At 39.1% G+C, this 27,186-nt stretch overlaps 1 protein-coding gene across 2 annotated transcripts in view; it reads right to left on the bottom strand.

The window, feature by feature from the left end:
• The window catches only part of LOC122647292 (carboxypeptidase SOL1), a 39,341-nt gene extending 12,538 nt beyond the window's left edge, over positions 1-26,803 (bottom strand). Inside the window, exons 1-11 of one of the 2 annotated variants that reach the window (XM_043840713.1) lie at positions 26,692-26,803; positions 26,391-26,457; positions 26,146-26,241; positions 23,171-23,201; positions 23,012-23,068; positions 21,047-21,142; positions 17,324-17,446; positions 17,056-17,160; positions 4,932-4,978; positions 3,399-3,524; positions 3,059-3,161 (exon numbers count right to left, since the gene is read on the bottom strand). In XM_043840713.1, coding sequence (XP_043696648.1) covers positions 3,059-3,161; positions 3,399-3,524; positions 4,932-4,978; positions 17,056-17,160; positions 17,324-17,446; positions 21,047-21,142; positions 23,012-23,068; positions 23,171-23,201; positions 26,146-26,241; positions 26,391-26,457; positions 26,692-26,803 — 963 coding nt within the window. The remainder of the gene's footprint in view (positions 1-3,058; positions 3,162-3,398; positions 3,525-4,931; positions 4,979-17,055; positions 17,161-17,323; positions 17,447-21,046; positions 21,143-23,011; positions 23,069-23,170; positions 23,202-26,145; positions 26,242-26,390; positions 26,458-26,691) is intronic. The other variant, XM_043840714.1, reaches the window with a different exon arrangement.
• Positions 26,804-27,186: the final 383 nt, after the last annotated feature.

Raw genomic sequence — 27,186 nt, 5'->3', positions numbered from 1 at the left:
AAAGGAAACTTTGAAATATGTGCACGAATATTTCAACGAAATAAGCTATAAACACTTGAATACAAAACATTAACCAATAGAAAAAAGTGATTGCTTTGAATCATACGGAATATTAAGCAATAAAGTGAGTGGGTAGAGCATATTATTCTATATGCAATCTTGTTCTTAAACAGAATGAAGCTTTGGACAAAATATTGATTGTTGACCATGATATTAGAAGGATAAGAAGTAGCCTCTTATGCGTTGAAAGGGATGCTCCCTCGAGGTTTTATTCTAGGCTTATAGCAGTAAAAGTTGAAACAAATAAAGCATCTGGGCAGGTCTGTCAGCCATTATTGGGGGTTTCCTGATGGTTCTGTTTTTGGTTCTCTTGTAGGCAGGTATTGGAGCTTATGGTGCTTCTTTGCTGGAGGGATGGCTGTCCTATGGTTGCAAGAAGGGGCACTAATCACTTATCTCTTTTGATGGGCTGTAAGCCTGTAACAAGGGTCGTACTAGAGGATTGAGTGGAAATGTCGAATTGATATAGCAGCACGAATAGAATTTGTTTAAGCTTTTCTTGTCGTCCCTCATCTTTGTTTCTCTTTTACTTTTTAGTGCTTTTTTTTGCTCTTTGTTCCTTTTTTTTTTTTTGGGTGGGGGGGATAAGCAACAAAGGGAGTTTTACCAAAAGGAATCAGAGAAAATACAAGTCACATAGAGTGATCTTCAAGAGGCATCATTGAAAAGGAAAATGTACACCCAAGACTGAGAAACAACAAGGGTCCACAGCCCTGCAAAGATAGAACATTCTTGTGATCCACTGAGACCTTCCCACATCTTTCATAGCCAACTCATCTGCCACCGTGTTCGCAGAACTTGGCTTCCAACTGAACGAGCAATTCATTTGTGAAGCCGAAAAATAATGTGTCTAATAACATGAGAAAAACTCCATGGCGCTTGTGTGGAAGATGAAAGTGCTTTGTTTGCTCTGTTGTATATCCCTCTTAACAGCTGAAGGTCAATAAAGCACTTTTTTTTTGCTAAAAAAAATGTTTGTATGTTTTGTAAGAAAGGGAGGTAGACACAAATCATTTGATGCTTCATCCAGATCCTCAGCTTGTTTAGAGATGGAAAGTGAAAGCTTTACCTACATCTTCATGCTGGCAACTCAATCTACAACCACACCAAGCTACATCCCTTAACAAAGTTGTATAATACTTACACAGCATACCCACATGGTCTAGTTGTGGCATCATGCAACATGGTCTAGTTGTGTGATCCTTGCTTGGCACCTAGAGGTCAAGACTACAACTCTCAAAATATCACTTTCGCCTTCTGTCCACTACAAAGAAAAAGGCTTCATAAATGTGAGTCCAACCCACACCTGAACAACCCATTTCTAGGGCGCAGTAATGTATACTAAGGTTGGGATCAGGTTAGCCCTCAAACTTTGGATTGGCTACTAATAAATGTTCAGCTCTTATATGGCCATGTTTTAGGGCCAAACTAGCCAAAGATGGCCTAAGTTGCAACCCTGTGCTAAAAATCCAAGGTTTCCATGCAAAAATATAATTAAATAATATCACATTTATGAGAGAATAGTTTTGACCTCAGTGAGTTGATTAAGTGGTACCACTTGATTCCTTTGACTAGAACTAGAAAGGTAAGTAATTATTCAAGGAGGACCTCAATTAAACATGAAGAGGTTACTTGTTTTTTACTCCTATATCATCCCTATTGAGACTACCATCATCTTCTCCAAAATTTACAGCATGCGCAAGAGAATATAGTGATTTTTTTCCTCCAGTACCTACTTTATAAATGGGGGAGGGGCGGTGAGGATCAGGAGCCTGAACCCGAGACCTCCTGGTGAACATGGGCTTACCGCACCATGATACACCAACTGCGCTAGGCAGTTGTTCTGCGAGAATATAGTTAGTTATTCAAGGTTTTTGTTCCTTCACAATCATCTGCTAAATAATCGTTGCGACAATTATCGGAAAAGATAACCAGCAAAACCGAGAGAGGCTGAGGAAGAAGAGAAAAAGGGGCTGCCAGATAGTTCAACAACCGATGGCAGCCTCCCCCTTTCCAACCTTATTTATAGGGTAAACACATTACAGGGACCTTTCCTACTCATAGTTCAAGAATTCGTCGAGATCTCAGTAATATCTCTCTTTTTGAAAAAAGCGAGACGAGACTTGAGGCGAAAATGAAATATTACTCCAACTCGGTCGAGTCGAGATCTCGGTTCGATCGAGATTTGGACCAAACTTACCTTTATAATGTACATATCTCGACCGAGACAGTCGAGATCTCTCCAGAACTCGACTGTCACGGTGAACTCGACAAAGAAGTATGCATTTGACCTGGTTTTTTAGGATTTTCGACGGTGGTTTATGATAGAGATATATGTAATATGTTAAGATTGATGAATTGTACACTTTTACCTTTGAAAAAGTTGTTTTATATTAATTGTTTGACTTGATTGCTTTCAATTACTAAATTATGTGCAGAATAGGGCCTATTAGTACGTTGTCGATTACCAACCTAGGGTCCGAAGTGAAACTCCTATTTGGACTTTGTTTTTGCAAAATCTGATAGTGTCATTGTGTTTAAATGGCCTAAAATAGGCCGAGTACCAAGTTTCAGGTCCAAACTAGGTCTAAAACCCACCGAAACTAGCCTTCGAGTTCAAAAAAAAAATTTTACACCAACTCACTGAGATCTCGGCCCAACTCGGTTTTTTGGCTGGGCGAAACCTGTACCGAAACCAAGTTCTTGAACCTTGTTCCTACTCAGACTAGGAAAATACAAGGAAAAGAAAATACAAACAAACTAAACTACTAGAGTCGACTTACACTCCTAACCTAAGTAGGAAAGCAAAATAGAAAGAAATAAGGAAGAGAGAGACAATAAGGAAAAAGTAATCCACGATAGGAGGACTCCTCCTATCATGGTTACATATAGTTATAATTTTAACTATCATCAAAGAATCTAACTGAAGTACACCAGGAAGTCTCAATCTACATCAGAGAACACTGTGGAGCAAAAACAACACATAAAAAGAGCTAACCTCATCCGCATTTGGCCATTTGACATCACTAATCTCCAAGGTCAATTCAAAACAGCCTGCGTGTATATAGTTCCAATCTTGCATACCACCATATATAGGGTACCTGCAACATGTTTTCCTTTAAACCAAATTTCAAAACATTGAAATAAAAAGGATTTTTTTTTGGGTGGGGGGGGGGGGTGCGTGTGTGTGTGTGTGGAGGGATGAGGGGAGTCCTCTTAAAATGTTCACATTTCTAAAAACAAAAACAGTGCAGGAGAGAAAGGCATGAGCAAATTTCTAATCATGCAGCTTGTCCTGTTTATGAAATTAATAGCATATTTAGTGTACTTTATCATACCAAAATGCTCCATTTGTTATCCCTCCATCAAATTCCTTGCTCAGTGACATGTTGAAGTGGGAGCGACTGTACACACTTGCCATATACCGAAATGCTTTGTCATCAGGACACGCATAGTACTGTTTCCTGAAAATCATGCACATTGCATTAGAACTGAAGGAGCACAAAATGCATTAAATAAAACAGAAACAAGAAAATGCAGCTTCTTAGGACTCCAATCTTCCAAAACAAGGTGCATAGTCTTTTTTTACTTTTATTATGTTTTGATTGATTAAAAAAATGTTTATACTCTGATAAAAGATCAGAATGATGAAAACTTGTCCAGCATTAACCTGGTAATAAAAAACAGAAGAGGATCACCTCAAGTTCTTTGGAATATTCTCCAATTATGCAGTGAGCTGAGAGAAACAACTATTTAGGTCACAGGCACATTAAAAAAACATTTGGGAGCCAGAATAATTTTCTGCTGCAGAAACTACTAAACCAAACCACAATATTTCCTGTATAATATCAAAAAACCTTCGTAATTTGGCATGAAGAAGCAGATTATATCATAGCCATTTTCAAGCTCAAGTATAAGGCAGCAGATCAAATCATATGGCCTATACTAGATCCGAACCTGAGAAAAAGGGGGATGCTGTTGAGAAATGATAGTTAGCACTTAACAAATTAATATTGGATGCTTAAACTACGATTTTTGCACGGTAAATATTACATATCAAATCCCCACCAACTTCTTTTGACCAAAAAAAAGAGCTTTGAGTGCTTTTGACTGCATTAAGCTCTTGAAATCATAGTTCAAAAACTCGCCTAGATCTCAGAAAGATCTCTCTTTTTGAAAAAAGCAAGATGAGACTTAGAGGCAAAATGAAATATTACCCCAACTCGGTTGAGATTTTGGTTCGAGATTTCGGTTCAGCCCATATTTGGACCAAACTTACCTTTATAATGTACATATCTCGACGGAGACAGTCGAGATCTCTCCAAAACCCGACAGAGAAGTGTGCATTTGACCTAATATTTGAGGATTTTCGACGGTGGTTTATGATAGAGATATATGTATGATGTATTATACACTTTTACATTTGTAATGTTCATTTAAGTTGTTTTATATTAATTGTATGAGTTGATTGCTTTCAATTACTAAATTATGTGCAGAATAAGGCCTATTAGTACGTCGTCGCCTACTAACCTAGGGTCCGAAGTGAAACTCCTATTTGGACTCGGTTTTTGCAAAATCTGATAGTGTCATTGTGTTTAAATAGCTTAAAATAGGATGAGTACCAAGTTTCAGGCCCAAACTAGATCTAAAACCCACCGAAACCAGCCTTCGAGTTCAAAAAAAATTTACACCAACTCGCCGAGATCTCGGCCCAACTCGGTTTTTTGGCTAGACGAAACCAGTACCTAAACCGAGTTCTTGAACCTTGCTTGAAATGCATGAGTATTAAAGCTTAAGGATAACCAAAAGAACTGAAATCTTCAATAAGAGACTACTAAAATATAAGATAAATTCAAAAATGACAATATTACCGTTTATCTTGGGACCCATCCCATGGATAATTTGCAACCAGTGCACCCTGCAAATGACAAAACAGAAGAATAAATTAAATTCGTTTAGGAGGGAGCATTGTTCCACAGTATCATACAGCTAAAACCATATATTAGCCTTAAACAATAACAGCAAACAAGAAGAGGGGAAAGAGGATGAAGAAAAGAGACAAGAAGAGTGGGAAAGAGAGGCTTGCACAAAAAACACTTGGGGAGAGATCGATTTCTCTCCCCTATATTTACTGACTTGAGAGTGGTCATGCGATATTACTTTAATATCCCCATACTAACTGTTTGAGTTAAAATAATACCGCAAGCATACGGGTCAATTGTAGCTACGGGTCGAACACGAGGAGATATATGCCACTCTATTTAACTAACTTAAAAATAATGCAAAGTGAACCAAATTAAAATGTTAAATTAAACTAATTAAACTAATGAAAATTAATGCATCCTAACTCATAAGCATCTAACAAAATTAAGGGATTAAATTGGCATCCTAACACATGAGCATCTAACCTATCAAACTAACGCAAATTGAAAGGAATAAAAAATGCAACCACACATAATAACCACATAAAAAGGAATAAGGAAATAAAAGTGCATCCACAAACCACAACCATATATAAAAAAAAATAAAAGAAATAGAGGGAGAAGAAGAAGAAGAAGATAGAGAGAGATAGAGGAGAGGGAGAACGAGATTAAGGGTTTAGAGAATGAAAATGTTAGATATATGGCCAGAATACCGTGGGGGTATTCTGGACCTCTTTTCTTTGTTATTTTATTAGTTTTGTATTATGTGGTTTAGTCCCACATTGCTACCGTACAGATGTTTACTGTTTTATTACTCTTATAAATAAAGAGTGCTTGGGATGAATAGATCATCCAAGCTTTCCCTAATTTTAAATCTGTCCACATGGTATCAGAGCAGGTTTCGAGTTAGGGACAAAACCCCTCCTTCGAATTTCAGTTTTCTTCTCCCTCTCTCTTTCGATCTTCTTCTCTTCTAGTTCTCTCTTTCTTCTCCCTTGTTCTCCATTCCCATTTAGGGCAGCACTGATGAGGTGATCATACGATCCAGTTGCTGCCCCCATTACCTCTTTTATGCACTATAATTCTGCTCGATAAGGACCTGCCAAGCCTGTCTGCGATATTGCATCTTCAGTTTTTTTTTGGAGCTTGCTTCTACAACAACTACAAGGCATTAACTCCTTCCTTTGAAGACCACAAACTGCAGCAGGATTCTTTTTTTATTGGTTCAGTTCTTATCTACAGATTTGAAGACCTCCTTGAGATCGATCCTACTATCACAGGGTTTTTTGCAAAAACCCTGACACCTATCGATCTTGGAGTTGTTGCAGCCCAGTGTTCTTGATTTTTCTGCAGGCTGTTTCTTCCAGTATAGAGGGTTAATTGACCTCAGTTGAAGCCATTTTTCTGCAGAATTTTGGACTCCTTATTATCCTCATCGATTTCAGCAATTCAGGTTTTATCAAAAAAACCCTGACATTATCGATATAGGACTCTTCACTGCTGCTGTCTCTGATTTTTGGAGTTAGTTCAGCCTTCACTTGAAGACATTATTGGACTTCTTTACTGGTAGTATGGGTGACTCTCTCGATTCTTTAGCTACTTCAGATCAGCCACCTACCGATGGTCACCACAATACTGACTACCACAACTTCACACCAAATCCTATTAAACTTGATGGCTCGAATTACCTTTTATGGTCCAGATCTGCCTCTTTTGCCATTGCTGGCCGTGGTCTCACCAGCCATATTAATAGCACTAGTGTTCAACCTACTGCCCCAGGCCCTGCTCAAGACAGGTGGCTTGCTAATAATGGTGTTCTCATGTCCTACTTAATTGGTTCAATGACTACAGATTTGCAGCATAACTTTCTTCTTCTAGACACAGCTGCACAGATTTGGGCTGCTTGCAAGGAAACCTACGAGCAGCTTGGCAATGATGCCCAGGTATATGAACTTAGGCAGAAGGTCCTCCATACCACTCAAGGTGAACTTTCAGTTTCAAAGTACTATGCTACTCTACGCAGTCTGTGGCAGCAATTAGACCACTTCTCGACTTCCACCCGTCTACGATTCTTGATATTGCTTCCTATAAGAAGCATGTGGACAAGATCAGGGTCTATGATTTTTGGTGGCTTGAATGTGGAGTATGATCCAATTCGTGTTCAAGTGTTGGGCTATAAGCCTTTTCCCACACTCGAACAATCTTATGCATTGGTTTCATCTGAGGAGAACCGTAGGGCTGCCATGTTGCACCCTCCTATTACTGATAGATCAGTTCTCAAGGCTGCTCCCCAGGCCCCTTCTGCACCTAGTGGCACTGCTTCTCTTGGTGATTCTACTACAGGGTCTGTTGTTTGTGAGCACTGTCACAAACCCTATCACACCAAAGAGAAGTGCTGGAAGCTTCATGGGAAACCGGCTGATTTTGAAGCTAAACGGGCTGCCAAGACAAAGACCAAGGCCCATCGGATCGAGACATATCGCAGCCCCTATTACGACCTGGTCTATCCCAGGATGATCTACAGGCCCTCCTACGTATGCTCAGGGACTTCCGCGTTGCGCCTCTACTACATCGCCACTGCCAATTCCTCAGCTCCTTCAGGTTCACACTTTGCCCGGTCAGGTATTCCATTTGTAGGTCATTGTGCTTCTGTGGCTTCCCATCCTTGGATCATAGATTCTAGAGCTACAGATCATATGACCGGTTCCTCTAGTCTGTTTCACAGATATTCTCCCACTTCTGGGAAAGATAAGGTCAAAGTGGCTAATGGGTCCCTTTCTTCAATATCTGGAAAAGGACTCATCAACTGCACTTCCTCTCTTCCCTTGTCTTCTATTTTACATATTCCTAATTTTACTACTAACCTTCTTTCCATTAGTAGCATTACTCGTGATCTTAACTGCAAAGTCACTTTTTTTCCATCTCATCGTGTGTTTCAGGATCTGGATTCTGGGAAGACGATTGGATTGGGTAAAGTGCATGGTGGCCTGTACCTGCTTGATGATGGTCGCCTCTCTCCACCACCATTGCCTTCTCCGCTGCATCAGAACTCCTTGGTCTCTTCTGAGCTTTACCAGTGGCACTCTCGGTTAGGTCACCCCCCTTTAAGAATTTTAGCTCATTTATTTCCTAGTTTGGTCACCCTACATACTAAGGATGACTTTTTTTGTGAGGCTTGTGTTCTAGCCAAACAGACACGTTCAACTTATCCTATTTCAAATAAAAGGAGTTCTTCTTGTTTTAATTTGGTACATTCTGATGTTTGGGGCCCTAGTCGCAAGCCCTCTATTTCTGGTCATCGCTGGTTTGTCTCTTTTATTGATTGTCATTCTCGGAACACTTGGGTATATCTTTTGCACACTAAAAATCAGGTTTTCTCATGTTTTCAGCATTTTCATGGGATGATTTAAACTCAGTTCCAGGCTACTCTCCAAATATTGAGAAGTGATAATGGAACCGAGTTTACTGAATCACAGTTTCAAAAATATTTGGCTGATCATGGCATTATTCACCAAACTAGTTGTGTTGATACCCCTGCCCAGAATGGTGTGGCAGAAAGAAAAAACCGCCACTTGTTGGAAATGGCCCGGGCTTTGATGTTTGCGAAGAATGTTCCTTCTCAATATTGGGGGGATGCTGTTCTCACTGCCGCCTATCTCATCAATAGGCTCCCTTCTCGGGTTCTTAATACCCGTACCCCCTCTGATATTTTACTGGGCCATTCCTCCTTTCTTGTCCCTCCCAAAGTATTTGGGTGTGTGTGTTATGCTAGGGATACCAGATCTCCAGGCAAGCTTGAGCCTCATGGGCTCCGTTGTATTTTCTTGGGTTATTCTCCAACCCAGAAAGGTTATAAGTGTTACCATCCCCCTTCCCGTCGTACCTTGGTGAGTATGGATATTGTTTTCCATGAGACCCTTTCTTATTATTCTTCACCACCTCTTCAAGGGGAGAGTTCTAGTGAAGATGTGCCCTTTGAGATTCCTCCACTAGAGGTTCCTCTGGCTGCTGTCCAGCCTCCTTTGACGGCACCCACGGCTGCTGCCCAGCCTCCTTTGACTGATGCCCAACCTCCTTTGGTTGATGTCCAACCTCCTCCGGCTGTTTCTCCCTCACCTAATGGGAATCCTTTACAGGGGGAGACCATAGAAAATAGTGTTGTTAATGTTCCTATTCAGGGGGAGCTGACTCCAGTCCAGAGAACTATTGGTGAATTTCATAAGAGAATTGACAACTCCAACATACTCACCTACACAAGGGGCAGAACCAGCAGAGGGCAGTTGCAATCCACTTTAGCACCAATACCCATCCAATTGTCGGCTCCAGATCCAGATCCTCCATCTCCTGGTAATCCCTCTTCTTCTGACCTACCTATTGCTCACCGCAAAGGTACTAGGACTTGTACTTTACATCCCATATCTCGTGTTGTTTCTTATAGTTCTCTTTCTCCATCTTTTCGTGCTTTTGTATCTTCTCTTTCTTCTGTTTCGATTCCTAAAACTTGGCAGGAAGCATCTACAGATGGAAAGTGGAAGGCAGCAATGTTGGAAGAAATGAGAGCACTACATAAAAATAATACATGGGAGCTTGTGATTCTTCCTCCGGGAAAGAAACCAGTTGGATGTAGATGGGTCTTCGTGGTCAAACAGAAGGTTGATGGTTCTGTGGATCGATATAAGGCACGTTTGGTTGCAAAGGGGTTCACTCAAACTTATGGAGTTGACTATCAGGAGACCTTTGCACCAGTGGCGAAGCTCAACACTGTCCGGGTGCTATTATCTTGTGCTGTAAATCTTGGGTGGATCTTCACGATTAGATGTAAAGAATGCCTTCCTCCATGGGGAGCTTGAGGAGGAGGTATATATGGACATTCCACCAGGCTTCTCGATGACAGGACCAAGGGCAAGGTCTCGTAGACAAGCGTGCACTTTATGGGCTGAAACAATACCTAGGGCATGGTTTGGCAGATTTCACAAGGCTATGATTTCAGCAGTTATAGGCGGAGTAATGCTGATCACACTTTGTTTATCGAGACGAGTTGGTGACAAGGTAACTCTTCTCATAGTCTATGTGGATGATATTGTGGTCACGGTAATGATGGTGATGCTATCGGGATTTGAAGCTCCTCCTTGGCCGTGAGTTTGAGGTCAAAGATCTTGGTCCTCTGAAATATTTTCTAGGGATAGAAGTTGCTCGCTCTTCAAAGGGCATCTATCTTTCTCAAAGAAAATATGTCCTTGATCTATTATCAAACAGGGCTGCTAGGTTGTCATCCTTGATACTCCTATGGAAGCTACTATAAAACTTAGGGAGAAAGAGGGTGAGCCTTGACAAGGGTGTTTATCGGTTAGTGGGCAAGTTAATCTACCTTTCTCACACACGACCCGACATTGCGATTCTTTGTGAGTTTGGTGAGCCGTTCATGCATGATCCCTATTCCTCTCATATGGATGCGATCGTCGTATTTTGAGGTTTTTGAAGTCCTGCTCCAGGAAAGGGAATCCTTCTATCTCCCACGGGTCACCTTAAGATTGAAGCCTATCTGATGCCGATTGGGCTGGTTCTCCGACAGAAATCTATCTCCTGGTTAATGTTCCTTTGTTGGTGGGAACCTTGTCACATGGCGTGAGCTGAAGCGAAATGTTGTGGTCGTCCAGCTTTGAAGCCGAGTTTCGTGTGATGGCCCAAGGAATTTGTGAACTCGTGGCTTAGAGGATTATTGCAGGATATCGGTGTTGCTGTCCATCTTCCCATGATGCTTTATTGTCACAATAAAGCAGCCATTAGCATTGCTCATAACCCTGTCCAGCATGATCGTACTAAACACGTGGAGGTTGACCGACATTTCATCAAGGAGAAGCTTAAGGCCGGCCTCATTTGTGTTCCCTTTATGAAGTCTACTGATCAACTGGCTGATGTGTTCACTAAGGGACTGAGTAGCAAGCTGTTTCATCCTATCTTAGTCAAGTGGGGCATGCATGATATATATGCTCCAACTTGAGGGGGAGTGTTAGATATATGGCCAGAATACCGTGGGGGTATTCGGACCTCTTTTCTTTGTTATTTTATTAGTTTTGTATTATGTGGTTTAGTCCCACATTGCTACCGTCGAGATGTTTACTGTTTTATTACTCTTATAAATAAAGAGTGCTTGGGATGAATAGATCATCCAAGCTTTCCCTAATTTTAAATCTGTCCACAGAAAACCTGGATGTGCTTGAACCGGACTGAAATTGTTTCCTCTTCTAAATCTCCAAGTCTTGTCATCAACTTAGAAACTTAGACTAGAAAGCTTGAAACTAAACTAGAATTATTACAACCATATTGAAGACATAAAATTAAAGCATGAATCAAAAACATCACAACCATGAAATTGAAAGCATGAAATCAAACTAGAACTTAGAAAGCCAAAAACTAGAAGAAGAGAAGAAGAAATTTCACTAATTAATTGAACGAAAAACTACACTAAAAACTGAATTAAAATTGAACTAGAAACTAACTGAAAACTAAACTAAAAACTAACTTCTTACAACCCAAAGGGCAAGGGGTATTTATAGGGGGAAGAGAGAAGAGGGAAGAGTAGGAGAAATATTCCCTAAGAAAAGAGAATATTCTCTTCTCCTTCCTCCTTTACATTGCCTTGAATCCCAAGAAAAAAGAAAAAAATAGAAAGAGGGAGAGAAAAGAATCCTAGATACATAAACCTTATATTTATTAAAAAGTAACTTTCTAATTCTAACTTGTGCTTCCTTTTCTTTGTAGGTGTCTTCTCCAAGCAATGAGATCAAAGCATCTTTGATTTTTCAACCTTCCATAGATGAGAGAATATCTTTCAAAAGAAATCTATCCCAAGTAGAATTCCAAAAGTGCCCTTGAAAAGTTGGAGGAGAGAGAGAGCAAGGGTGATGGCTAGGATTCCACTCACAATTAATGAAATGTCAAATCTGTCCTTCAAAAAACGTGGAGCATGGGATGCTTATATGGGCCTCACTGTTGTTTTCCTTACGAAAAATCACCCAAAATAGACCCAAATTTCGTCCAATTTGGAGTTCGGGAGCCCAAGATATCTCAAGTTGAAGTTGGACTGCTCCAGAGCCTTCCAAATGGAATCTTTCGGCTGACAGAAAGATAACTTCTGATAATTGCACTAAGGCCCCTGGAATTCGAGCTTCTACTTTACTTTGTCCCTGGCCAACTGTCAATAATTACAAATAAACCCCTGTCCACGGAAACGGCCGTAACTTCTTCGTTTCAACTCGGAATCAAGTGTCGTTTGAACCGTTGCGAAGCTGACTCGACGGGCTACGCATCCATACTATTAACACCTCAAAATTATGCTAAGGGGCCCACTATAATCACATTCAAATTTGATTGATTGGCGTGATTCTTTCAGTGCTCAATCCAAACTTGATTTTCTCGACTCCTGGGCGCTTCCGGCTATTCTTAGCATCTTTTGCTCCATTTTCACAATAATTCACCCAAAACTTGAAAAGCACAAGAAAGCACCAAAGTAACTCTGTCCAATGTGGTAAAATGTATACTTTATGCCTCGAGATTTCACACATAAATGTGCTCATCACTAACATGATAATACCTAGGGAGGTCAAATACATTCTTATTTATCAAAATGCCCATAATACCCTACATGTACTCTAACACTCCCTAATGTAGTCCTAGATTTGAAAGTCAAACTAGGAGCCAGACAACCAGGATCTGTTATGAACACCAATCAGGTAGACCAAAATTAGGGTTAGGGTTTGAGGGTACTTAGGGTTTGATGGTAGGGTTAGGGTAAGTTGATGTAGGGGGAATCTATCAATGGAGGTTATGTTAAGTTTTGATAGGTCTAAGGGTGTAAACTTGGTTTGGCAGCAACTTAGGTTTAGAGTTTTGGGTTATTGGAAAGAGAATGATGAAGGAATCTAGGGTTTAGGATGGGAGTTTAGGGCATGGACTTGGATCGAGCTTCCCTAAGGGTGAGAGGGAGATTCGGTCCAAGTTTGGACTGATTCTGATGGTTGGTTTGGTCTATGGGAGTTTTAGGGTTTTCGGGGAATGATTTGAGATGGGGATGTTAGGGTTTTAACGATTGGAATGGGCATCAAAGGAGATCAAGTTCTCCTAAGGGGCAGGGGGGTATGTGCTCCAATTTTGGGGTTTCGTAGATGGCTGCTTAGGTCTGAACAGGTTTTTGATGTTGGAAAAGTGAAGATAAAAAAGGGGGAATTTTAGGGTTGGGCTGTGAGAGGATTAAAAGAAGAATTGTGGGGATGGGGAATGCTTCAACTCACTGTTGTTGCAGATTCACCAGTCAGCAGCTTGTTTGGTTGAAGAACTTGAATAAAAATTGAATCTTGAACTTGAAAGAAGAGCTTCAATAGAACCACCCGGGCTTCACACCGCAAGGTGTCGATTGGATCAGACACCAATCCCATCAGCCCTTGATCAAACACAAGACAATTCCTAAAAAGGAGAGAACAAAATTGCAGAGCAGATTGAGCAGTTTTTAAAAATTCTGAGGTGAGAAAACACCCCTCCCACCGAATTACTTTATTTATAGTGGCAATAAGGCCTTTCTCATAACAGCCCAGGGATTCCTATTCAGCCCAGGAGAAGAACTCCACTCTTGGCCGAATTTCGAGTCTATCTCTATCATCCCACGACTTAGACCTTAGCCTTTTCTTCCACCACACCAACTCCTTTGTGAGATAGAAGCAAGAGCAGATCTCTCAAGAGATGGTGCAGTTTCCATGGTCATCTTCTATGTTTCTTCACTTTGCAAATAGCCATACGCTTCATCTAAAGATGAGAGAGGAGCTTTACCCAAAATTTGCACCTATATTGGTTCATATTCTGAGGTCAGCCCACCAAGGAGAATCAAAACACACTCCTTGACAAAGGTTCTATAAACCTTGGGCTCATCTTCGGGATTGGACAAATGGAGGTCTCTATAGCGATCATACTCCTCCCAAAGATCAATAACTATATTATAGTATTCAGAGATAGTCCTATCTCCATGATTCATTGTGATAATCTTTTGGATGAATCGATAAATCTTAACTGAGTCGCCCACTCGATCAAAAGTCTTAGCGACACTATCTCAAATATCTTTGGTTGTCTTCTTCCGCATGAATCTTCTACCAATTTTAGATTTCATATTAAAAATTAACCAAGTCATAACAGTTGAGTTTTCCACCACCCATTTTTTATATGCTAGATCACTTAGAGTGACGAACTAAATATTACCAGTGATGTAACCCAACTTCCCTAGACTTTCCAGGGACAGTTTAACAGAGTGAGCTCAGCCCAAATAGTTAGTGTTGTACAACTTAACAATGGATATCTGGGCATTTGGACTCTCCAAAGTAATCGGATTGGGGTGAACAGTCTTAACACTACTTGAACCACTAGTCGAGGCTTCCATGAGGGACCACTGACCTCAGATGTTATATGGGGACACAGGAAGACAGTTGGATACCAAATCAAATGGGGAGTACGCACTCTACTCAGAAGTTCCTTCCCAACATACACACCCCACAAAAAAAAAAAAAATACAGCCAACAAGAGTCACAAAACTTGAACAAACTTCAATAGAATGAGCATGAAGAAGACAGGCAAAATTCAAGAGAAAAAAAAGGTTACTGTTCACATGAACAGTGCCACGAGTTGCTGTTCACATGACATTGTTCACGTGAACAGTGCTTTGGGGTTAATATGGACTGCTGGTGTGAAGATTAGATGCTGGATGCTGGTGGAATATTCTATTAGAAGCTGCTATTAATTTAGTTCTTATTTTGGCATAGGCCTAGTTTATATTTTATTAGCTATTTGTTTCTAAATTAGAGCTTCGATTTTAGTTGCTTAGCTTTTATTTAGAAGTTTCTACTTCAGTTAATTTCTATTTTAGTTTCATTGCTTGTAATCCAAGTCTCAACCTTATAAGAGACTTGCTATTTTATTGTTTCTATTTTTATAGTTTCTAATTTTAGGACTTGTCAAAAATAAAACTTTCTAATTTTTGTAACTTGAGGAGCATTGCTACCTATATGTAAGGCTTTTAGAAGCCAAACAGATGAATTAATGATTGAGGTTATTGCTTTGGCAAAGATATTCTGTCCTATTGTGAGGATGAAGGTCTGAGAGAGCCGAATCTCCTTATCCCTTTCCCCTTCTCCTATCTTCTACTTCTTCTCTTAATCGATTCCCTACTGTTCCTGCTGTTGTGTGACTGCAATCAAGTGCTGCTACCTGCTACTGCATCTGCAAAGACCTAGAGAGCATCCTAAACAACAACTGACTCTGCAGTTGCTAAGAAGACCACTTTCTACACTTGCGGCTGCATCAGTTCCTTATTCACTGCTGCTGATTCGAAGGTCTTAATCTCAGCACTCTTCCTCCCAATCAGAGTGATACTTAGTCTTGAACCCTGCTGCTGTTCCCTTCATTGTATTGATCCTGCTGCAATCAACCTCCCACTGGTTTCCCTGGTTCGAGGTCGACTTTTGCACTAATAATTCACCAATAAATGACACTGATTAACTCAAATATAGCATTCGAAATGAGAAAACAGCCAGCAAACCAGAAGGTGGTGGTACTACAGGACAGTAGGAATTCGAGTTGCAGTCAAATGTGGCATCACCTTCACAACAGAGGTTTTGAGAGCTAGAAAGAAGACCCTGGGACGATTTCAGATGTGCCAGGACACACCTTCAATGGATGTCAGATGAGAGAGAAGATGCTCAAACACAGACCAGGCAGCACCCCTGTTTTTCCTTGTTACTCATCAATCTGTCCTAATAACTTCAAATCTTCTAGTTGATAGCTGGACACCTTAATCCACTCTTCTTACATGATGCAACCTCTTTCGGAACCCTCAACTATTCTAGGGTTCCAACTCTAGAGGTACAGCGGAAAGGCAATTTGCTGATCGACTCTCAAACTTGGCTTTGATACCAAGTTCAAAACAATAACAGAGAACAATACATGGGGAAAGATGATGAAGAGAAGATGAAAAAAAGAGAGGTTTGCGCAAAAAGAACTTTGGGAAAGATCGATTCCTCTCCCCTATATATACTAACTTGAAAGCAGTCATGCAATATTAAATAAATACCCCCATACTAACATGAAAATACCTAGGATGGTCAAATACATGCTTATTTAACAAAGTAACAAGGTACCCATAATATCCTCACTACATGTACTCTAACAATATTTTCACTAAAATCTAGGAGACCCAAATCTGACCCCCAAAAAAACAATAAATATTAAGTTCAAAACGCTAAAAACACCAATTCTGCCCCAAAATGGAGAAATCAATTAAACAACGACCAACAACTATCTAGTATCTACTGTTGATGTTATATTGACGCTGCTCTTCTTTAACAGTTCGAGCTTTAAGGTGAAATGGTAGCGAATATGATATCAAAGTAGGGAGGTTGAGTGTTCAACCCCTGGGAAGTGCATCGGAAGAGTATTCCCAACATTTCTTCTGAGTGAGCTCCATGTGCAAGGACCACGGGATCTTGGCCTGCATGTGCGGGAGAGTGTTGACGTATACATTGACGCTGCCCTTCCCTAACAGTTCGAGCTTTTAGGTGAAATGGTAGTGGATATCTACTCAACCAATCCAACCATGCTATTATTTCTGACCCTCTTTCTCCCTATGTGAGTCTCATGGCCCAAGGATCTCCACTATGGGCCCCACTTGGAAATCCAACCCCCTTTTGCAAAATGCAAAGTTGACTTGATAGGAATTTTTCCCGACTTTCCTCTCCAATCTAAATAAGTTTCGTTGAATAAGATTATGAAACTGAACATACCACCTTCAGGATTTTCTCTTAATTCTTAAGTGATCTACATAGGAGGAGTGAAACAACCATATAATATGGTAGAAAAATCTTTTTTTTTTTGGGTGAATATGGTAAAAAAATCTTAAATGGTTCTCAATAAGAGATTTTCTATGTCGCACCAACAGAGATAAACAAATGCAACAGTGCAACACAAATAACAAACCAAAATTATAGAAAATTTATTATTAATGTTCATAGGATGAGAATATAGGAAAGAGATGTACCCCATGCAAACTGGCAGAGCCTGTGAAACGCCTCTCTTTCAACCAACTCATAATGGCTTTTGTCTCAGGTTGGCGAGAGTCCAAATCATCATTTAAAGGAAAAAACTGCAATTTATGTAAGCTGATATTTTTTTATTGAAGTTTACCCAAGAAAAATCCAGAGAAAGCAAGCCAAGCAAGATTTAACAGCAATGATCCCAATGTAAATAAATGACACCATGCATTTTCCAATAATACGATAACCGGCGGTGCATAACAAAATGCTCACTTGATCTGGAAAATCTCGATTTAGATCAACATCGTTTGCATTACCACGCCTCCTAAGTGAAAAACCATCAGGATTCATTGTCGGAAGTATATGAAGGTGAACATTTTTTATAATCAATGTGGCCTATAGAGACAGAACTCAAAATATATTAGACAGTGCATGTGCATCACAAAAAAAATAAATGGTATTTCAGCATTTCAGAACATGAAGTAAATCAGTCATTTATACACAATAAATGAACTAGCAACAAACTGTATCTAAACCAGAGAGGACACACACATACACACAAAATCATCGTCTAAAGTTAAAACAAAAAATGCCCAAGAGAGACCACTTTCCCTTCAAAGAAAAAGTCAACCAGGACTCATCTCCTGTCGAGAATACTCATATATTTATGGGTATAACACTCATTATTGAGTTTTGTCTTTTCTTGGAATTCATGTATTTGCATTTAACCCAACCCAACATACAATATAAATAGTATATTTGAGAAGAGGTTCACCACTTCACCATGACCTACTATTCTCTTTCATTTATTCGTTCTTCTTCATTTTCTATAAGCCCTAGACACTGGATCTCAGTAAATTACACAAGTCAACCTGATAGAGAGCTCCAACTGATCCAAGCCTGTTTCTTCTTCACTGGTAGATTAATAGATTTAGAAGCTTGCTTAAGATATCAAACCACATCAGCAATCATACAGTCAACTTGCTACAAGCCTACAAGTAGTATGCGAACTAGATAAGTACACAGGAGTACTCTGATTTCAGAATAATTTTGAACAAGCCTCAACCAGTAGTTTGTGGGTGTCCATCATGGGCTCTTATTCTCTCTCTCTCTCTCTCTCTCTCTCCCTTATTTCTTTTTTCTTTCTTTTTTTGTGGGGGTGAATAAATAATTCAATAAGGATACAAGGAGCCCCAGAAAAGTGGGGAGAAAAAGAAAAACTATACAAGAGTGCCAGACCGAAGAGGGACTAAGCCCTAAACCTCAAAGAGGGGAGGAAGAGGGCCAAAGTAGAGAGAAAGGGAGACCCCAGCAGACAACAATGAGCCTGTTCTTTGGGGAGTCGACACAAATATCAAGGCTTTAGAGACCTTACTACGAACATTAAAATCTATCGTGTCCCCTATCTGCTGAAAGGATCTTATTTCTAGTTTCTCTGCTTCTTATTCCGGAAACTGAAGCACTATGTCACAAATCAAGTTCTGAAATTTCTTTTACTTCACTCCATCCTCCTTTAATGCATGTTAAGAGTGTTGCTATTGTGTTTGGGTATATATTTTGGTTTTAATAGTCTTTTATGTAATGTTTAATAGTGGCATTACATGATGCATCATTGTGGTCACGGTTTGGTACCAAACTGTGAGTTTCTTCTCTAGACTTCTAGCTCTGTCTCCTCTTCTCTTCTTCTTCTTTCTCTTTTTCTTCTATTGCTAACACTGATTTCCTGTATTTGATATTGTTTCATGGTATCAGAGAAGGTTTAATCAATGTTTGCCATCTTCTCTTTCTTTGCTATGAGAGACTCTGTTTAGGGTTTTCTCTTGTGGTGTGCAGCCACCTATTGCTACAAGTTTATATCATGAAGACCTAGTTAATATCAATGAAAAACTAGGGTTTCTTTCAGACATATGTTGGGGGGAATTGCCCATTCAAGAGTCTCATATTCCCAAGTTGTTCACGGCTAAGTTTTGATGATAACAAAAACTTGAATACATTTAACATGTATGCAAAAGATTTGTAGTTACTCATCTATGTAAAGACAATATTGGAGTAACAAGACTGGAAGGAGAACCAAGATCATGATCAACTCAAGCTTATCAAGTCAAGCCAAGGCAAAGCTTCAGACAAGATACAAGATTGAAGACAAGACAAAGACAGACATGCTCATGTACAGCTAGACTGTTTTAGAACACTTGCACACACACTTTCATTACACACTTGCATTACATTGCATACTTGCATATCCATATGAGCATAGACCTAGATAGACCCTAGGTAATGCCCAAGGACCATTGAAAGGACCAAAAATATGTCAAAAGACCATTGGTGTAAAAGCCCCGAAAGACCCGATCAAAACAAGGCAAAACTCGGCTGAAATTGCACCAACCGGTCTGACGGGTTAGTGTCCATGTGCACTGGTCTTAACTGGCTGCACAGAGGTTGGCAACCGGCTGGAGAATGTCCAGCCGGTTGTCCAACAGCTATATTTTCAAACGGCTCTCTCAACCAGTCTAACCAGTTCATGAACAGGTCAACTGGTAGACCCAAAATATGACCTTTTTTACCGCTTGAGATTCAAATCTCTCTTTTTGGCTATAAATAGCCACTAGAGGACAAACTCAATACAGCTTTTGAGGAATCGTAGACGCTGAATTTTGTAAAACCCCCACCCCCGGCGATGACGTCAAACAGGACACGGGCGACCATCGGCACCCCACTCAAAGTCGGACAAACCATGAAGAAAGCCAGAACACAAGAAAATTCTCAAAAAAAAAAAAACATGTAAATATGACCGTGGCGCCTCGAAGAACGCAGCCTCATGATCGTCGCCGTGAAATCATTTGTTGTTGGGGTTATTAGTCAGTCTATGGAGTCACCTAAGAAGGCTCACTGGGAGGCGACATGTGGAATATTAAAGTATCTTAAGGGTGCTCCAGGAAAATGGCTCATTTATTGACCTCATCAGCATATGAATGTGGTTGGATACTCTGATGTAGAATTGGCTGGTGTTGACAATGATAGGAGGTCTACCACAAGTTACTGAACATTTATTGGTGGCAATCTTATCACATGGAGGAGCAAGAAACAAACGACTGTGGCCAGGTTTAGTGCTGAGGTTGAGTATAATATCATGGCTCATACTGCAGCCGAGTTAATGTAGTTGAAATCATTGCTTCGAGAGGTTGGGATTCCGGTTACTAAACCTATGTAGATGTTCTGCGATAATCGAACTGCTATCTATATTGCCAGCAACCCAGTATTTCATGAAAGGGCCAAACACATTGTAGTTGATTGTCACTTTGTGAGGGATGCAATAATGAGGAAGTTGATTGATCCTCCCTTGTTTATTCTGCAGATCAGTCGGATGATATGTTTACCAACCCTCTGTTTAGTCCCGCTCTACGGAAAGATTGTTCCAAGCTGTCATGGGTGATGTATATGCTCCAGCTTGAGGGGGAATGTTAAGAGAGTTGCTATTGTGTTTGTGCTACCGCAAGGGTTATTTTGGGTATATAATTCTGGATTTAATAGTCTTGTATGTAATGTTTAGTAGTTTGGGGTATTCTTGTAATTTTCTGAACTCACTACATTATATAATACATCATAGTGGTCACGGTTTGGTAGACTGACCAAACTGTGAGTCTATTTTCTCTCAAGAGTTACTGCTCTCTTTCTCTTCTGTTGCTAGCACTGGTTTCCTGTATTTGATATTGTTTGAATGCGCAATGACAAAATGATTTCATTAAAGTAAGAAATCATGTACATAAGGTAGTGAACACAGTCACTCACTAAGAAAATCAATAAAGAACTGAATTATAAACAAAGAGTACAATGTCAATTCTCCACATTGTGCTATTTGGTCCTTTTAACCACAGAATAAAGGTAGACAAGCTCTCAATTTTCTCTAAATACAAAAGTTCAAAAAAAATTGATATACGCAGGTGGACCGTTATAAAGTAGTGGCGCATTATTTATGAGAGAAAGAAAGGATAATACCAAAGGGTTCTTCATATAATTATCGCACAACCAATTTGCTAGAAGTAATAGTAGCTCACGGCCAACAGGTTCATCTCCATGCACGTTTCCAATGAACTGCAGCAGAAGGCAAATTAATTTCTGTTTGACACCAACATACATGATTTCATGAAAGAAAAAAAAAGTGGCTAAAAACTTCATCATTTACAAATTAAGAAGAAGGAACATCCAAACCTGCTAATTTATCCATACTTGCTCGAAGCCCAAAAATGGACCAAAAGTGCAGCCAAATAGAATCCATAACTGGTGAACGTTTGAACTAGATTTGTACATTACTTGTTTGAACCAAACGGGCCCACATCCCATTTGGAGATAAGGGCAAGTAATTATGGAAAATGTCCTCCACGATCTGCTGGCATGTTTGGAATGGAACAAAAGAATATCTGAAGGCACGCAAAGGCCACTGGTACACATGTGCAAGTATATCATTCTTACTAGAAGTCAATCCTAGAGTTTAAGATGGTTTTCTTTCTTTGAATTCAAGCCTTAACTTGAGAAGGGGTAGGATTTCTACAGTTAGTAGGGGTCTGCGACTCTGCAGTAGCAACCATGTATTTTGGAATTTGGAGATTGAATTAAAAGAAGTCATGCGGAAGTTTAGGGTGATACTCGCAGGTAACAGCCAGGTGAGTTGAGTTGTTTCCTGCTTTCTCTTTGGTATTATTCATGTTATTGTCTTCTTCTTCCACCGTTGTGCAGAGACTTATTGGTGATATCCTTCAATCAAATTCGAGCTTAGCATTCATTTTGAGTTTCCCTGTTTTTTCTTGTTCCTGTGCATATAAACTGATAAACCCAGGTTCAATTTGAACTTGTTTTTTCAACTCAACTTGAAACTTCTATTCTATTTCTTGTTTTACTTCTGCTCAGTTCAATTCTTAGTTACATGTTGCCTCTTTATCATGGCCCTGTACAGGAATCAGGCTGCATCATCAGATGGAATCTTATTTTCTTTAATTAGGTAGTCCTGGGTTTTATCTATTTTGTGGGAACCAATGTAACTCAGTGATGCTTAGGGAATAAGCGTTATCTGGCAGCCTGCAGGCATACATGTTATTGGTTGTTATAAAGTGGTTTTTTTTTTCCTATGCCTCCTTTTCGCATTTCTTTTGTACTGATTATTTAATCTTGGCTAGTTTCTCAGTATTATTGATATTCACCAAGTTCCAGATTTGTTTTCATTAGATTTCCGACTTCTAATTTATTTTACTTGCAACTGATTGACATGTCTGGGTTTATTGGTGGCCAATTGCATCTAAAAAATAATTAATTTCCCTAACCTGTGCCATCTGGTCCCTCGTGTTGAATAAAGAAACTTCTTCATCCTTTTTAACAACATTCGTGGCAGGTTATGCCATGCATGCATTTCAAATTTTAACACTTTTGGTTACACATTATTTAATATGAAGAACACCAGCATATCAAGAATGACCAGGTACTCTTCACTACTTCCAGTAAACAAGCCTTCCATGCTCAAATAAGTTCTACACCCAAATGTTAAAGAGCTGAAAAGCACACAATTAATAATCCCCCTAGCAAGAACAAGGAAGTACATGTCTCCCTACTACCTCAAGTCAACAAGTGCATGCTGATTACTGAACCATGTAGCCATGCTTAATTGACCCATTTCTCATGAGAGAATTATGTTTATCATATTCAGTATGTAGCAATCCACTTCCCAGGCCCCACCCTTCCTACCAGCAAATTCGGTATATAAATATATCATACTTTCAAGTTTCAAAAATGCTCCACCAACAGTTAAGGATTAATCACTAATAGTAAAATGATGTGCATAAACAGAGTGCAAGCTTATGGTACAATGATACACATAAACAGAGTTCACTGCAACCATTTCAGGAAAGAAATACGATAGAAACTGATTTCTAATCACTAAATGAGAAAAATATGGTAAATCAGACCGGTCACCTTGAAGGCAGGTTCTGCCTCTTGCTGCCCTGGCTTGTCAGATATTTCCATCACCCACTATGACCAAAAAACCAGAGACATATATATCAGTCAAAATTTACATATGCTACACATTTAATGAATGGTTGGAGGATGAAAATAGTGTGATGTTATTATTACCAGTGGAACTCCCTCCACACTCTTCCCAATACTGGTTATTGATTGCAATAACCCCTCAAAGAGAGAAACAAAGCACAAGTCAGCATGGTTATTAAGGCATGGCCAACCCAAACACCATATGTTGGAACTGTTAAATAAACAGACAGTCCTAAAATACGGGTTATTGATAGCAATAACCCCTCAAAGAGAAAAAAACGAAGCACAAATCAGCATGGTTATTAAGGCATGGCCAACCCAAACACCATATGTTGGAACCGTTAAATAAACAGTCAGTCCGAGTAAAAAAGCGGATTTAGTTTCAAATTTTTGAAAGTTTCGCTTTATTGCATTATGAACACTTATATTTATAGGTTCCTTGATGGTGTTTGAGAAATGAAGCACAAGGCAGCATGGTTATTATGGCATAACTAACTCAAACACCATACATTGGAACTGTTAAAATAAACAGATGGTCGACTTCAGTATTGGCAGATTTAATTTCAAATTTTAGAAAGTTCCGCATTGTTACATATGCAGAAGTTAGATTCATAGGTTCACCTTGATAATATTTGGGTAACTGGAACTTTATGATTTGTTATTCAAGTAGATCACTCAGACCTTCTTGTATCTAATCCCTATAAAAGATCTTCATAAGACAGTATATATCTTTCTTATTTTCTTTCCCCTTCCACCCAATTTTTGGAAAGGGGGCAAGAAGTGGGTTGAGATGAGGTGTGGGGTCAGTCCCTGGTTCTATTCTCTAATGAAATTGCTCCCATGGTGTTTACTGGGTCAGAATTAGATATATACTTGAGGCAGATGCTGCACTTAGGCAAAAATATGTAATCCTCATGACTATAAAGGTGGAGAGCAGCCACAAATAGCTTTGCATCTTCAAGGAATGCCATTGCAAGAAGATTCAAATCATCAGGTTATATAATCTGCATGGTAGAACAGTTTGTGGTAAGCCATAAAGTCAGGCTATACTCAATGCACGGTCAAGTGTAAGACTCCAAAAGTTGCGGGCATAAACATTAAATGATAACGTGCACAAAAAGAGTTTGTTAACATAATTTCAAAAATCAGGATACACAGTACGCATAAATCCTGAATTAATATTTTTTGTTTTCTAATATCGATGATGATGATATAACTTTTCCAACCCCTTTTGGTTAATAGAATAAGAGTTGATTAATATGTGTATTCTGGTAGAGGATAAGATTTCGGATTAAAATGGAGTTTACACATTACCACAACTGAAATTATTGATAGTTAAGAAGTTTTTCCAGCTCCCCTGTGGACAAAGAGAAGGATTTTGGAGATTCTCTCACTGACTGGGTGAGTACAGAACATTCTTTTAATAGGAAGAACAGAATACAAGATAGTAACAAAAGTAGAAAGTTAAACATCTTGAATACAACATGTGGACTATTGGATGCAGCTCGAAGATAAGGGCATCCCCTATGCTTCACATTCTGACAGCGATGGCTTTTATGATTGTTAGCAATTGATGAAACTGGAGTGTCACCAGCATAAAGAATGATTAAGAAGAAGGTTTTATCTGATTGACTAGTTTAAAAGAAGTTGAGACAACAGTTATATAAACAGATACTATCAGCTTGCTTGTTTCTCTTTATATCTGGTAGGTTATTTAAGCAATTGTAGGTTATAGCTTCTCCATTTAGCCTGTTAGATTCTATTTTTCAAATAGGTACAGCCACAGGTTGATAATTTTTCCCTTTTTTTCTTTTTTGGTTATGCCTACCTGGGTTAAAAGTTGATGAGATTTGTATTATAACATCACTAGAAATAGATTTAAATGGTTAGCCTGCAGGCATTGACAAATGAAGAAAAATCTTGCAGTCACAGAGATGGAATACAGATTAAGTTATTTAATCCTTCAAAACATCTGCTACATTTCCATTTGTTTGGCATAATTATTGGCCTTCAAAATATCTACTACATTTCCATTTGTCTGACATAATTATTAGTAATTCATTACCAGTTCCTCAGCTTAGTAATCATCTTAGGGTTAGCATTGAGAGATGCCAAATGAAAAATTCTGCACCCTCAGACTGTTGATCATGCAATACAGGATTAATCAAATACAAGCAAGCGTATTTCATATTATATACCCAGTATATAACAATAATTATTACAAATAAACCCCTGAGTGATAAAACATTATTACATTTAAGTACCTCCACTTTAACAACATTGCATGGCAGATTTACGGGTATGGAAAATGATACCGTCAAAAACCCAAATCCGTCATAACAGCCGATACAGAGATTCTTGATTATAAATTGAACATAAAACATTTATAAAACCTTTTAAAATATAAAAATTTAATGATAATATTAAAATGCATTTGTAAACAATTTACAAAACCACCACTGAGCTCGGAATTTCGTCCGACCATTTGTCAAAAAGTTCTCTCAAGATATTCTCCTTAATTGGGAAGTGGATTCCATATTGAGCATCTCCTCCATTCACATGTACACATTATGAATCTAGCATACCAATAAATAGCCAATGTAGGCATCCACCATTGGTACACCAGACGCACAAAATATAACTGCAATGGCAAGGACCTCCCAGGTATGGGGACAAAAATAACTATTAAAAAGCCTTGTTGCATAAACAACTGACGATAATCCATACGAGACTCTAACTTTGATCATATCCAACACACATACAATATGACTGCTCACATTTATATTTTGGAGTTACATTCCGAAAATATACCATGTGGCAACCCCATGAACAATATGCCCCATATTGTTCCTAGTTGTGGACACTTTGAGGTATAATCTTAGGACAATTTATCACACATAAAATGACAATGCAAATAAATTTTGTTTAACCTACTTTAAATTGGGTTTGATGGATACACATATCCAACCCAACCTTAGAATGTACAAACAACTCTAAGATGTAAAATCTGTCATTTTTCATAACTATACAGAAAACAACCAAACCAAATCGGAACTTACCTGTAGAACCTCGAAATATGACTACATCTTCGACCAAACTGTTCTACAGCTTTCTCTAGTTCAACATTAGTCATATATCCGCGAGCTACATCAACCCTGCATGGCACTTAGAATTAAATTTTGGCCATTCTTTTCGGTTTGTCTCCTCGAAATTTCTCTAAACTTCGCTGAATTAGAAAATTTACTGAGAAAAAAATCAATGGAAAAAGAAGACGGGAACAGTCTAAAATAACCAGTACACGTACCCGGTTGCAGACTGTTTGTCTTCAGACAACTTCCGAGTAGAATAAGCAAGATTGTGATCCAAATATCCTGAAGCAGTCCAATTCATAGTTAAAGCTAATCGCATAACAGAAAACCATTACAGATCAGGACAACTTCAAACCAGACGCCATCCAAATTAATGATTCTCGGGAGGATTGATAAAATCAAAGAAACTCAAAAATTAAAAGAGAAACTAAGTTCAAACCGTGTGAAAGAGAAGAAAAATGTGAAACTCTTAAAAACCTTTACGAGAACCGATATAGTTGTAGCGGATAAGAGCACCTGAGAAATCCGAGCTACGTTCTCCGCCTCTGGCTGTTGCAGTTGTGGACAAAGAAGAAAAGCAGAAGGCGAGAAAGATGAGGGAGAAAGAAGAAGCGTAGGAGAAATCCATCGAAAAACCAAAGTGGTTTCGGAACTCAGCTTGGCCGATGCTTTGACTCCGCTTGTCTCTTTTTCAGTTAAACGCTACACAAACCCATCGCGTAGTTTACCACTTTACCCCAAAATTTATCAAAAAAAACAAAAAAACAAAGCGTAACAGTAAATGACGATAACATCCTTCATGTTAGTAACATCAAGGTTTTCTACGCATTCTCACAGTGGAATTTTTTATTTATTTTAAAAAAAAAAAAAAAAAAAACAAAACCACAACGCCAGCCTAAAAGTGAAATTTCACATCCCTCATATATAATTATTCATGTCAGGGTGATATGTCATAAATACCTCTCCTGCTTTTTAATCAAACAACTAAGGCTCATCCTGACCAATGTAAAA

Source organism: Telopea speciosissima, unplaced genomic scaffold (assembly GCF_018873765.1).
Source record: "Telopea speciosissima isolate NSW1024214 ecotype Mountain lineage unplaced genomic scaffold, Tspe_v1 Tspe_v1.0017, whole genome shotgun sequence".
In the NCBI taxonomy this organism is placed as follows: Eukaryota; Viridiplantae; Streptophyta; class Magnoliopsida; order Proteales; family Proteaceae; genus Telopea; species Telopea speciosissima.
This window is presented reverse-complemented; position numbering and strand designations above follow the sequence as displayed.